We start from the raw sequence: 13,826 nt of genomic DNA on the forward strand, positions 1-13,826 counted from the left end.
ACATTGAGAAACAACTTAAAAGGCAATGGCAATCTTCTCTGAAAAATACTGGAAAGGTTGTAGGAATCATAAGATTATCAAAGCTGAGACAAGATCAGGCTAGAGTGAAAAAAAATAATGTGCTGCCTGCAACTTCCCTGCTCAGAAGCAGAGGGGAGCCAATACTTGCTGAGGATGTGTCTCTAGAGGATTCATCCAAAACTGATGGGTGAGAAGATGTTATATAGCAAAGTAACTGAGCAATAGCAAGCCTTCCAGCTTGGATGGTATTTGCTCAAGTGTCAAGAGGAAACTTACACAAGAAAAAGTTAAACCATGCGTTGTGGAGTGCCATTTTTTGTTGTTTCAAATCACCTTGTTATCCAAAATTTAGGGAGGTCCCAAGTGGGAATGTGAGGAGCTTCTGACATCTGTAGCTTAACATCTGTGCTGGTCAGATTGGTACAAAATATCATGAGTAATGGAATTACAGGAAACATGTATGAACATAACATTATGGGAAAAAATCCTCATGGTTCGTGTATGAGGAAATCATGTCTTTACTGGAGCTATCCCAAAGTGTCAGTGAACACAGGCACAGGAGAAAACCTGCTGATAGTGCTTGGCTTTGCAAAGGAATTTGGAAAGATCCCTCACCAGTAATTTAAGGAAATCCCCCTCAGGTTACCGTGAGAGACCAACAGATTTTTTGCAGTTATGAATTGTCAGAGAAGCCCCATAAATGGAGAGCTGATTAATAGGTGAGGGCTTTGCAGCCTGGGAAGGAAAAGGTTGGTACGAAGACGGGGTGAGATAGATGCCCCTGCTGTTATTGTCACTAGGAAGGGACTTCAGCTGTCTATGCAATGAAGTGTAATTGAAGATAGCCACGTCACTGACACCCACTGAATTACTTTCTTGTACTAGGACATCTTACTCCACCTCTAAGCTCATGGGCAGGTCAGAACAAGTGATGTTATTTCAACTAGTTTAAAGTCATACAAATGGATTGGAGTGAAAGGTGTGGAGTATGAGTGACGAGCTGTGGGGCTGGGTGTCCTGGAGCGCTGGAGTCCTGGCTTAGGAGTGAGTTTTACACCTCAGCTGTATCTGCTCGCTGAGTCCCCAAGCCTCTGCTGTGCTCCCACAATCTAGACCAGGATGGGACTGTTAGAGGAGTTCTGGCACCACAAGTACTGGCTGCCACCTGGAGCTACCTGGGAAGACATGAAGGAGTCTGCTGACATTCACTACCCAAAGCCTCAGGACCTCTTGCTCTGCATCCCTGGTGCCCTGATCCTGATCATTATCCGATACATCTTTGAAAGGTGAGTGCAGCAAATCCAGCCTCTTCTGTGCTGGTTGTCATCGGTGTCTTGAAGGGTTGCTCTGGACTTATCCTTACCCACCTCCTAACCATTACAAAGTGGACAGGGAATTCTCCTCAGGAATACTGAATCTTTCTGCTTTTTGTGATTTATGGCATTTGTATGTCAGCAATTTGCCCTGCCATCTCTCATCCCCATACCCGTACCATAACCTGTACTATCGGGTGTGAAAAGACAAGTCACTCAGCTGCACCTCAGCTGTGTGTGGGAAGTCCCCCTGGAGAGACAGATTTGGGCTCTTGAGAGACCAGCTGGGAGCATGCAGCACAGGATAAAGAATTTGCTGGGTACATCAGGGTTGGGAGACCCCAGATGAGCCAGGCTTCAGCCTGGTCTTAGAGGATACTCCCAAAGATGCTGTGTGAGTCCCCACTCTTAGCACAGAGGAAGGACACCCGTGGCTCCTGCAGCTTCTTGTAGGACCACCCTGTTCACACCACTCCTTCCCCTCACCCAGCTCTGCCCTCCTCGCTCCTCCTGGCACCAGGGGTCCCCAGTTCATGTACTACAATGCCCTAGTTATGGGCATTCACACCCACCCAGCTGAGGGAAATGGTACTCCCAAAGGGGACCCTGCAAACTGACAGACATCTCCCCGGAACCTACATGTGGGAACAATCTAAGTCCACATGGCTGAACACAGGAGATGGATCCAGCATGGGCTTTGGGCCCCTTTTCCAGAAGGTGAGACTGACATGTGGGGAGGTCCAGCCCTCACTCAGAGGAAATCAAGGGGTTATCAGTTAAAGCACAGCAGGTGCTGATATGGGCAGCCCTGCCAAGATGCTGCCAGCCAGGCAGAACAGGACTATGGTGTGTGTGAAGCAGGAAGGCTGTGCTCAGCAAACCTGCCCTCAGCTGGAGCATGGGCCTTCTTCTGTGGCCCGGAGAAGCTGGGGGAGCTGGGGAAGCACTGTCCCACCTCTCTGGAGAGCTGGCTTTTGGCTGCTGTGTTCAGCTTTGTGAGAAGCTCTGGCAAAACGGGCTGTAGGAAGAGCCAGAGAAACACAAAGCAGTCAGACCCCAAGGAAAGCTCTGTCCTGGGGGTTATCAAAACATCTCTCTGCTACCTGCAGGCCTGCAATGGCTTAGCAAATCCCATGTATTTGTGGGTCTCAAGAAGCTTGAAGTCTGGCCAATGGCCAGCACTGGGCTCCCCAATAAGGTCTCACTTCCAGGTTGACTCCATATGGCGAGTGTCTTAAGAGCTAGAAGTAAAGACAATGAGAGCATAGCAACCCCCTCCCTCCCCTGCCTTGGTGTCAAGTCAATAATTATTATAATTAATTATTGCTTACTATTATTATTTATTGTATTATAGAATCATAGTATCATAGTATCATAGAATTATTTAGGTTGGAAAAGATCCTGAAGATCATCAAGTCCAACCATCCATCTAACTGCCAAGTCCACCACTAAACCTTGCCCCTAAGCGCCACATCCCCATATCTCTTAAATATGTCCAGCAATGGCAACTCCACCACCTCCATGGGCAGCCAGTTCCAATGCCTAACCACACTTTCTGTGAAGAAATTCTTCCTGATATTCAATCTAAACCTCCCCTGGTGAGACTTTAGACCATTTCCTCATGTCCTGTCACTTGTCACCTGAGAAGAGACTGGCACACACCTCACAGCAACCTCCCTTCGGGGAGTTGTAGAAAGCCATGAGGTCTCCCCTCAGCCTCCTCTGCTCCAGACTAAATAACCCCAATTCCCTCAGCTGCTCCTCATATGTCTTGTTTTCTAGTCAGCTTCATTGCTGTTCTCTGAATGCATTCTCAATATCTTGCTGTGAGGGACCCAAAACCGAACACAGCACTCAAGGTGTGGGCTCACCAGTGCCAAGTACAGGGGGACAATCACTTGCCTAGTCCTGCTGGCCACACTATTTCTGATGCAGGCCATGATGCCCTTGGCCACCTGGGCACTCTGCTGGCTCGTGTTCAGCCGCCTGTCAACCAGCATCCTTGTCTGCCAAGCACCTTTCCAGCCACTCTTCCCTCAGCCTATATGACTGTGTGGGGTTCTTAAGGCCCAACTGCAACATCCAACATTTAGCCTTGTTGGATGCCATACAGTTGGATGTGGCCAATCAGTCTAGACTATCCAGATGCCTCTGCAGAGCTTTCCTACCCTCAGGATCAACACTCCCACCCAAGTTGGCTTCATCTGCAAACTTACTGAGCGTGCACTCAACCCCCTCATCAAGATCATTGGTAAAAATGTTAAACAAAACTGGCATCAATACTGATTATATTTGTTAGTGTTGTCTCCACTGCACATCCAGCATTCCTCACCATTGCCTTGGTGCCATTGTGTCTCTCTCAAAGAAGAGCATTGACCCGATAGAGGCACTAGGCTTTGTATGTGCCCCTGAAGCGGTGCTGGACCCCTGGGGTTGGGTAGGTTTGCACCCAGTGGGGCTTTGGACTTCTCTGGCAGAGTGTGTGCAGCCAGAGCAGTGCTGGACCCCTGGGGTCCATGCACAGGATACGGAGCTGGCACAATCTTGCTGTTGTCTGGCCCTGGCTCCCAGTGAGGGTGCCCACGTCCTCTCCTGTCTGAACTTTCTTTTCCTCTTCTAGAACCATAGCTCTACCCCTGGGCAGGAGGCTGGGTGTGAGCAACAGGCCGAGGCCCAAAGCTCAGCCCAATGCCACACTGGAAGACTTCTACAATCTGGTGGGCAGGACCCCAAAGGAGGTGAGTGTCGCTTGTGTCCCAAGAGCCCAGCTGATCAATATCTTCTTTCCCTACAGATACTCCAGCCCAAGCACACCAGCCTCACAGGCAGCACAGTTACTGCTAACAGGGCAGAGGTGCCCTCTTCCACCCACATGGGGACAGAAGGCATCAGAAGGTCAAGTCCTGCTTTCCTGACCTGTTTTCTAGGGGGACCTGATCTCGCTGGCCAAGCAAAATGACCTGCCAGTCAAAAAAGTGGAGGCCTGGTTCCGGCACCGGAGGGCCCAGGACCGTCCCAGACTGATGAAGAAGTTCTGTGAGGCAAGGTAGGTGAGCCAGCTGAGGATTTTGATCATGGAAACCTCCAACAAGGACTGCATGCCATAATTTTGGCAGAGGAAGTTTTAAAATGGCCAAATTCCTTCTGACAGGAATTTGGGCACAGCGTGGACCACAGCAGGGCCTGGGTGGGCTGTAGATACCCCATTGCCTTAACAGCACGTTCGTGCATGTGCAAACAGAGCTGAGGTACTGCAAATCTTTGTCCAAACAAGAGTAGGCTCTCCCATGGGCTCTGCAGCTGCTGTGAGAGCATCTAGGAAGACGTGATACCACATTTGTTTGTCTGCACTTCATCCTTCTCCAGCTGTTTCTGGCCTGCAGTCATTGTGCCTAAATGTGTCAGTTTAGTCACTTCCACACAGCTGGGTGCTGGATGCAGTGGCCTGGGCACAGCCTGGTAAGCTATCACAATTCTGGAGGAAGTTTTAATTCCCTGTGTTTTTGTTTGTTTGTTTTTCTTTTTTTTCTATTTTAGCTGGAGATTTACATTCTATTTCACATCATTCTTCTCTGGGCTGGCTCTTCTGTATGATGTAAGTATGTCATCTGGGAGACACTGTGATGTGACACCTTTCGAGAGTTCCTCATTCATGGAAAATAAGTCGTATGGTCCTCGGCCATTTCAAGGAACCCACTGACGATTTGTGGCCATGACTAGGGATTGGACCATAGTTTCAGAGCCAAATAAGGACAAATTTCAGGGATGTGGTATGGAAACATACCCAATCTAAATCCAGCAGAACAGCCCCCTTATCCAGGCACGGACCTGGCTAGGTGTCAGTGATGTGACCATGGTTTTCTTCATCCGACCCCCTGTGTACCGATACCCTCAGTGGAACATCCTGTACATTCACTAACAACAAATGCATTTTGCCAACCACTTTCACAAAGTTCAAAGCCAGATTGGCTCTACCACAGGCACACTGACATCGTGTGTTTACTTAATAAAGTACTCTTTCATGTTGCCTTTATATGTTGTTATGGCTATGGGATCTTAACTGCTGCCTTCTCTTTGCACAGAAGCCTTGGTTTTGGGACCACACCGTGTGCTGGCTGAGCTTTCCACAGCAGGTGAGCTGCACGTATGTGGTGTAATTCAGATTGGAAGGGGGCTCAGGAGGTTTCTTGTCCAACCTCCTGCTCACAGCAGTCAGCTGTGAGCCCAGATGAGGTTACACAGGTCTTTTCCAGTCCTTGAAAACCTTCAGGAATGGAAACTGCAGAACCTCTCTGGGCAACCTATTCCACTGTTTGACTCTCATGATGAAAAACGTTCTCCTAATATTCACCTCCTGGTTCCAAGTATGCCCACTGTCTCTCATCCTCCCACCATGCACCATGTGAACAGCCTGACTGCCTCCTTGAGCAGCTCCTCATAGGTGGTCCATATGAAGGAGCAGCAGGAGATTCTCTCTGCCCTGAACAGTCCCCTCTTCTCAAAGAGTTTCTCTGTAATACAAGCCTGGCTGGAAGCTGCTCCAGGTGTGTGGCCCTGAAAGTGACCTGGCAGTCAGGACATCCCTTGAACTCTTAAACAGGAAGGGAAATGAAAGGAGACGAGAGGAGTCCAAGCCGCCGTAGAGGGGAGATCTCAGCTCCTCTCAGTCCCTCTGAGAGTCTGGGGCTTGTCGTCGCTTTGGAGCAGACTGCCAGCACACCAGCAAATGGTTCAGTTACAAAGGACAGGAAAATTTAGACGTGACCAAGCCCTGCTGACCCAGTTGCAGTTTTCATGAATGCGTTTTGCCTGGGAAGAGATTTGCCCTCTCCCGCTCCCCATGGCTAAGCAAGGGTGTCACACTGCCTTTCGCTTGTTTTGCAGCCTCTCCTGCCTGCACTGGGCTGGTTCTACCTGTTGGAGCTCTCTTTCTACTGCTCACTGGTTGCCACCCTGCCTTTTGATGTGAAGAGGAAGGTGAGTGACAGCGGCACAGCAGCAACCCGCTGGCTTGGTCAGCCTCCACCATGAGGCTCCCCCCTCCCACTGTCAGCACCCCAGGGACTCACGGAGCTCTGCCAGGCCTATGAATAGGCCAAGGCAGGCAAGGCCCCAGGCCACGTACACTCCCTGCAGCTCCTGTATCCCACCTTTGCATCTCATGCTGGGCCCTGCTCTAGTGGGGGCCTGCAAGGCCAGAGGAGTGCTGCTGGATGACAGTCCCTGTGCCTGGCCAAGGGACACCAAGAAACAGTCAGGTGGACATGGTAGTGTGGCCCTTCCCTGCCTTGCTCCGCAGTGCGGCGTGAACCAGAGGACTCTGTCCTGAAGGACAGACCAGGGGCTCTTGTGATGAGGGTCCTGTAGATGCTTGCACAGTGCTCACCTTCTAGGCCCCATGGACCCAACACCCACCTTTGCCCTCATCTGTGTGCCTTGTTCTGTAGTATCGACTGTGCAGAGCTGTGGCTCAACCTCGGCTTCATCTGATTGATGATTGTTCAGTTTGGCGATCATGTCTCACTTCAGTGACTTACTGCTGTGCCCCAGAAATGGACTTTACCCAGCTCTCACAAAGCATATCCCGGGTCCCAGAAGACCTGGAGAAGACCTATTAAAATTGTCAACCATACAATAGTGTTTGCAAATAAGTCAGTTATTGGAAACCTGCAATGCTTCCCAGAAGCAGCAGGAAGCCACCATCTGGCAGCGATCGTCCTGGGCCAGAGCCAGAGCTTGGCTTCCCAAGACATTCACAGAGCACTCAGGGTTCATATTTTTGTACCCTAAGGCATTGTCTTCGCACATATAGGCTTGACTATGCAGGCATGAACCACCCTGCAAGGTTCTCTATTTAGATAACGCATATGAGAAGGCAAATTCCCCATCTGCAGAGTCTCCGGCCCACCTCCATGGGTCCCTCTTCATGGGCAGCACTGGCAGGTTGAAGCGCTGCCTCCAATATGACTAATGGGTAGGTCCTGCCCCAGGACAAGGGTAGTCTACTGTTGTCACAAAAACTTCTTCAGTCATAGAATCCTAGAATCACAGAATCGTTTAGGTTGGAAAAGACCTCTAAGATCATCTAGTCCAACCTCTAACCTAGCAGATAACCCAGGAGGAATAGTTCACAACACAAGGGAGGAGTCTAGGAGGAAAATACAGGAGGATGTTAGGAGAGGAACTTTGTAAGGAAAGCTTGATTCTTGGAAAAAACAGAAAACCTGTCTTCTAGCACACTTGCACCTATGTGTACCTCACTGGTATTTATCTGCATTTCTGGGTGTAAAGTTTTTCATTTGTCTTGGCTTTATACATAACACCAGAGAACTGTAGCACAGTGGGGAGCACTACTGTTTGCCACGTCCTAGATGCAGCAGCATCTTTGAACAGGTGCTGCCAGGTCAAGGTCAATGACTGACACAACCTCTCTTCTTGTGCCAGGACTTCAAGGAACAGATCATCCACCACATCGCCACCATCACCCTGATCTTTGTCTCCTACTGTGCCAACCTTATACGGTTTGGGATGATAGTCATGCTGGTCCATGATGCCTCTGATTATATTTTAGAGGTGAGTTACCCTCACATAGAAATGCTCATCTATTCTCTTGTCTGTGAGTAGCTGTGCTGACCTTTGCAGATGCAGTCACCTACACAGGTAGGCCGCATGTATACCCTAGTGCCAGTGCATTTAGGAAGTATCAGATTTACTGCTCTTGGGGAAAAGTAAATGAGTACACAGGGCTCGGACAATCTCCAACAAGTCCAGTAACCCTTGCAGGACATGGGAAATCCCTGAAGCTTCTCAGGAGAGTGGTAATAGAAGAAGAACTCAGCCCCATGGTATAAATGGCAATATGTCTCTCTACAGCTGGCCAAGATGCTCCATTACATGAAATGGAAGTGGGTCTGTGAAGCAGTCTTTGTTGTTTTTGCTGTGGTGTTCATCAGTTCCCGGCTTGTCATTTTCCCGTTAATGTGAGTTACGTTTTAATGTTCTCTAACCATGGGTGTCATGGACTATTTGTACTTCAGGAGAAATGACCTTCCATGGTGAGGGGAGGAAGGGCAGGGAACAGGACGCTACAGGTAAACTCAAAGATGAATCCAGATAGAACTGAGGAACCCCAGAAAAAGCCAGGGTTTTTACCTATAAATGACTCTGGAGTCACAGTCTCTGCCTCTCCATTTCCAGGTTCTCACTGTCTCCTAGGCAGGAACTGTCTCTCATCTGGAGCTCTCTCTCTTGCTGGGATAAGATGTTTACATGCAGCTACAGCAGCTGACAATTCATGAGCTATCATAGCACTGGGAATTTTTTATGACTACCTTTCTCCATCCTTGTAAGGTCACTCCCACCACAGTCTGAGGGTAATTGTTCATCTCCTCTAATCCTGCTCAAGACCTGGTGTGACTCTTCCAGCAAGTAGGAAGTGGCCTCCTTCTGTTGCAAACACTGGTTCATTCAAGAGAAGGAAGGTACAAATTATGCTGGTTAGAATTTCCCAAGAATTTCTTTACAGACTAACAAAGTCCTGCTTAAAGCATTATTAAGATAAAACTAACATAGGAAAAAAAAATAGTAGGAATTTAAGGTGACCCTGTATCTATTTGAAATAAAGTAGGAAAGTGATGAGTTCAACCTAAGGATTCAGGAGGTCGGACACTGGACATGCTGGGAGTGTAAGAGCAGCAGTATCTCCAGAAGTCACAGACACCAGTCTTGGAGAATGGTGTTTGCCTATACACATCTGACCACACTCCCACACTTTAACTATGCTGAAATTGTTCCCCCTTCTTTACCACTTCCAAATTGCCTAGAAAAGCTGATCTCACTTACCTTCCCAAAAATTCATTCCACAATACATGCATTATATATAGTCTAAGGTTTCGGTTTTCTTCAAAAACCAAACACTTTTCTTATTATGCCTAGAAGGAGTGGGACATGCTACATACGCATAAGGACAAGTCTGCATTGCTGTCCTCTGTTCCTGCCCTGGCCCCGTACCAGCACTGACTATGCTGAGTTTTGAACGTTGGTCCTGCTTCCCTTTAAGTCTGGATGCCTGTGAAGCTGACTTTGCATAACAAGTCCCCGACTCTCCGGCAGTGAAACAGCTCCCTCAAAGGGAAAAGCAATAAAAGTTTGAGGCAACTTTCCTGAGAAAGAAGCTCGAATAACACTGATTTCAGTTGTCTACAAAAAGTCAAACAAGTCCCAGTAACGTGCTGTATTGTAATGGAAGAACAAAGCAGATGGATGTTCTGGGTCAGACCAAGGGTCCGTCAAGGTCAGACCCTGTTTCCAACAGCAGCAAGAAGCAGATGTTTAGGGAGGAGCATAAAGGCAGAGCAGACACAGATGTTATATCCACCAAATGTTTCCCAGCTTATAACATCTTAGATTTCATGTCGTAGATACTTGCAGAGGAGTGCACATGCCAGTGTTTGTTATTTCTCTCCCGCACCAAATTCTGTTCTGTTCTGTCTGATTTCCATTTCAAAACCAGGTATTTATAAACATTGATAAGATCCCCTCTCAGTCTTTTCTCAAGGCTGAACAGGCCCAGGTCTCCCAGCCTTTCCTCACAGGGAAGATGCTCCAGGCCCCATATCATCTTTGTGGCCCTCAGCCGGACTCTTTCCAGGAGATACCTGTCCTTTTTTGTGCCAGAGAGCCCAGAACTGGACACAGAATTCCAAATATTTTCCTCCCAGTCTCTCTGACTACTACATTCACAGAAAAGCTTTTAAAGCCAGTATTACAATGACAGTAAGTTGCCCTTGGCCTCACCCCATGATGGAGGCACTGCTTTGACCTCCCAGTGCTGCCCATGAAGAGGGACCCGTGGAAGTGGGCTGGAGATTCTGCAGGTGAGGAGCATGACTTCTCGCAGAGAGAGCTTCATGTGAACAGAGGGCCTTGCAGGGTGGTTCGTGTCTGCATGGTCAACCCGTATGTGTAAAAGCAATGCCTTGGGGTACAAAAATATGAACCCTGAATGCTCTGTGGAGGTCTTGGGAAGCCAAGTTCTGCCTCTGGCCCAGGGAGGATCGCTGCCAGATGGTGGCTTCCTGCTGCTTCTGGGAAGAACTGCAGATATGCTTTGCAAACAGACCTGTTTGCAAAAACTATTGTATGGTTGGCAATTTCAATAGGTCTTCTCCAGGTCTTCTGGGACCTGGGATATGTTTTGTGAAAGATGGGTGAAGTCCATTTCTGGGACAGAGCAAGAAGTCATTGAAGTGAAGCATGATTGCACAGGCCTAGCACAGACTGGTTCTGCCCAGGGAACCCATGAGCCAAGTATTTGCCCGGAAAGTCTCTTGACCCTTGTAATTGTGAAGACATGCAAACTCTAATTTGTCTCTCCCTCTCTCTCTTTCCCACAGCACATACTATTACTTTGTGACAAAATTTCAGATGTTCCTCCTAAGCTGTCTGATAAATGCTTTCCTGATGATCCTGCAGTTGTTGCACATTTTTTGGTCCTATCTAATCCTCCAGATGGTCTTCGGTGTCATCCTCCATGGTGCGGTATGAAAAATCTTTTTCTCCTCTGTGCCACCATTACTCATGAGCAACCCTGAGATCCAGAGTGACTCCTGCATGCCTGCAGGGAAGGGGTGGGAGAAATGGGACTACCCAAAAAAACAGCCCAAGAGCTTCTGCAGGCACATGCTGAGAGTTGTACAGATACCTTTGTTTATGGGATGTCATTAAAATTCAGTTTTCAGTGCACAAGAAGTAGCCATGACTATCTCCTTCCCAAATAACCAACTGACCTCACCACAGGGCAGCAGTAGACTGAACAAATATATATTGACTTTCAGAGCTTCCACGATAAAAAATAGACAGGCTTATATGCAGAATAACTATATGTAGAATAAACACTAAGTTTTTTTCAGAAGGTCACATTACAAGAATATTATAAGGATCACCAAAAAAAAAAAAAAAAAAAAACCATATTCAAAAGTCAGGAAAACACATAACCAACTCCAGGTAGTTTAAGTCGATCTCCCAAATTCAGGGACAATTACCACACTGGTTTCAAGGATATGATCTCAGCTATTGTTTTTATTTTGCCTCTCAGGTTAACATACCAGTGCTCTGAATGAAAGCAAGACCAGTCCCCTTTAATGTAGCAAGACATAGGTTTTGCAGCCTGTTTAAATCATCTTTCTCTCCTACAGAAAAGAAAAGATGCAAGAAGTGACACTGAGGAAAGCGACAAGAGTGAAGCAGAAGATCTGGCAAAGAGCAAAGAGTAACGTGGGTCTCGTTGCAAAATGCCAAGAGCCAGACAGACTCCTAAAAGCAGGAAGGCTGAACAGGACCACAAGGGAGAGGCCAGACAGGCTCACAGAACCCTTTGCAGCATTATAGCTGAGGCATCATCCAACATCTAGACAAAAGAAAATTTCATCATAGAGTTTCCAGGCAACAAATAACTTTAGGAGATGTTTTCTTCACCTCTCTTGTTGGGAACATCATTTTACTACTACTCTATCCAGAAAAAAATGGTCAATCAGCCACAGTCTCACTAAAAACAGGCTAAGAGGGGTTAAACAATCTGCTGAAGTTATAACACTTAGCTGTGGTTATCTCAAAACTTTCCAAAAGGTTCGTAAAGTAATAAATTACAACTGCTGAACATTTATCTGAACCACAATTTCAGAATATACTGGCAGTCAGTGCTAGCCACCTTATGAAAAAAGTTGCATGTAAGAAACACTTGCTTCAGCTGCCAAATAAGCTTCCAGTTGTATAGGCTAAAATTGTCAGGTTTTGGGGCAAGGATAGACCGTTTCCACATATAAAGCCTGGCCAAGTGAGACAAGCTGTGTTTGCTGTATGAATTATACAAAATAGCTCATGCATCTAAAAGGTTTTGCTAACTGAATGTGTACTTAGAGAAAATGGTCCTAAAATTGAAAGCAACTGAAATTCTTCTGAAGGCACACTTTTCTACTAGTCTAAATGGAAGCTTTCCATAGGGATGTATTAATGTTGTTGAGGTTTCATTTTTAAAATCTGAAAATCAATGTTACAATGCTAACATATGAATGGGATATTTTAAGGGTTTTCTCTGTTTTGGATGACTATTCACTTTGTAATACATTGTATCTGACGTCATGTTCAGAATTTACAGTATAACATTGGATTTAAAGTTTATGTAGAAATGAATTATTACACCTAAACAAGCCCATTTTACCTTGATTTTGCATGATGCAGATTTTTTTTATCATCATTTTTTGGAATATCAGTAATATCAGCTCTTGTGTCAATCAGCAGATCTTTGAAACCTGCTGGAGATCTGATATCACTGATAATTCAAAGGCTCAAAAACTACAGAGGGCCAATAAATCATCATATACATTTGTCTACAAACAATATATAGAAACCTACAAATGCTGTCTTTAAAGCCGTTTTCTACACAGGCTTTGAATATGCTTCCAAGGGGTCTGATATGTTTTGCGCAAACATTAAGAAAAATTAAACAATTTTAGAGAACTGCAAAGAGGTGGGGAATGAAGGATGGTGTCCCTAGAACACTTTATCGTTAAGAACCATGGCCCACCTCCCAGATCTGACCCATCAAAGAAAAATATAAATAACTCAGGAAAGATGTGTGAGAGAAAGGCAGAAGGAACTGAAGCCAACATGCCCCTGTCCTGCTGTTTCCTACAGCAGTCCTAAATCCTTAGTCCTGCCCATCAAACCCTCTTCTTCATAAGCAATCCTTAATTAAGGGTATATGCAGGTCATGCTCCTTGCACGCTCCTTTCGGTGCTTTAGGATAGAGATGGTGCTTTTATTTTTGGTCTGTAGAGCAAAACGGAATAAGGAGGCTGAAGCAGGACTTTAAGTGCCCCAGTTAGCCAGTGGCCAACCTCCCGTGGTGTTCTCTATGCTGGACTAAAGGTAATTTTCACCATACTAACATAACTTGGGAAGCTTATTTCAGGCTAAAACGACACTGATACCTGATAAGGCTTGACTTCAGCAATGTTGTTTTTCTTTTAAATCCGTCCTGCAGCAGTAAGAGCCCATACAGTCTGCTGAAGATTCCCTTGACACACGTTTATTACTTTACTCTTACAGGTGATTTTTTTTTTCGTTGGTTGGTTGTTTTTTTTGTATCTGATGTTTTTTTTGTATCTGATGTTGTAACATCAACACTGAGGCATTTGTGTACTCTTAGCAACACTGACCACTATTTCCAGTAACGACCTGCAAACCACATGTAGTTGCAAAGGTTTCGCTGGCTTTTGCTTCAAGATATTTGCCAAGTAGAAACCAGAAAAGCTAGGAATTAAACAGATCTATTTTTAAAATTTTAAAAATTTCACAAATCAAATTTGATACAGTGCAGTTCCCATCATCTGTAAAGCACGTGACTTTTCCTTTATGATTATGTTGGATCTGGTATCACTCATGCCCATGTATCAAACCTTCGCACAGAGACACAGCCACGAATAGGAAGGG

The 13,826-nt window shown here is 46.3% G+C and overlaps 1 protein-coding gene across 3 annotated transcripts; it reads left to right on the forward strand.

The window, feature by feature from the left end:
- The first annotated feature begins 708 nt into the window (after positions 1-708).
- Positions 709-12,026, forward strand: LOC106044958 (ceramide synthase 4-like). Of its 3 annotated transcripts, none has more exons than XM_066983816.1 (10): positions 713-1,307; positions 3,955-4,072; positions 4,262-4,380; positions 4,872-4,929; positions 5,417-5,467; positions 6,219-6,311; positions 7,779-7,907; positions 8,208-8,314; positions 8,685-8,815; positions 10,730-10,861. In XM_066983816.1, the coding sequence occupies exons 1-9, from the start codon at positions 1,141-1,143 to the stop codon at positions 8,764-8,766; spliced, it is 924 nt and encodes a 307-aa protein (XP_066839917.1). In that variant the 5' UTR covers positions 713-1,140; the 3' UTR covers positions 8,767-8,815; positions 10,730-10,861. The 3 variants fall into 3 exon arrangements, with proteins under 3 accessions (XP_066839918.1, XP_066839917.1, XP_066839916.1); XM_066983815.1 differs by lacking the exon at positions 8,685-8,815 and adding an exon at positions 11,531-12,026 and having other exon boundaries at positions 736-1,307; positions 10,730-10,874; XM_066983817.1 differs by lacking the exons at positions 8,208-8,314; positions 8,685-8,815 and adding an exon at positions 11,531-12,026 and having other exon boundaries at positions 709-1,307; positions 10,730-10,874.
- Positions 12,027-13,826: the final 1,800 nt, after the last annotated feature.

This window comes from Anser cygnoides, chromosome 27 (assembly GCF_040182565.1).
Source record: "Anser cygnoides isolate HZ-2024a breed goose chromosome 27, Taihu_goose_T2T_genome, whole genome shotgun sequence".
In the NCBI taxonomy this organism is placed as follows: Eukaryota; Metazoa; Chordata; class Aves; order Anseriformes; family Anatidae; genus Anser; species Anser cygnoides.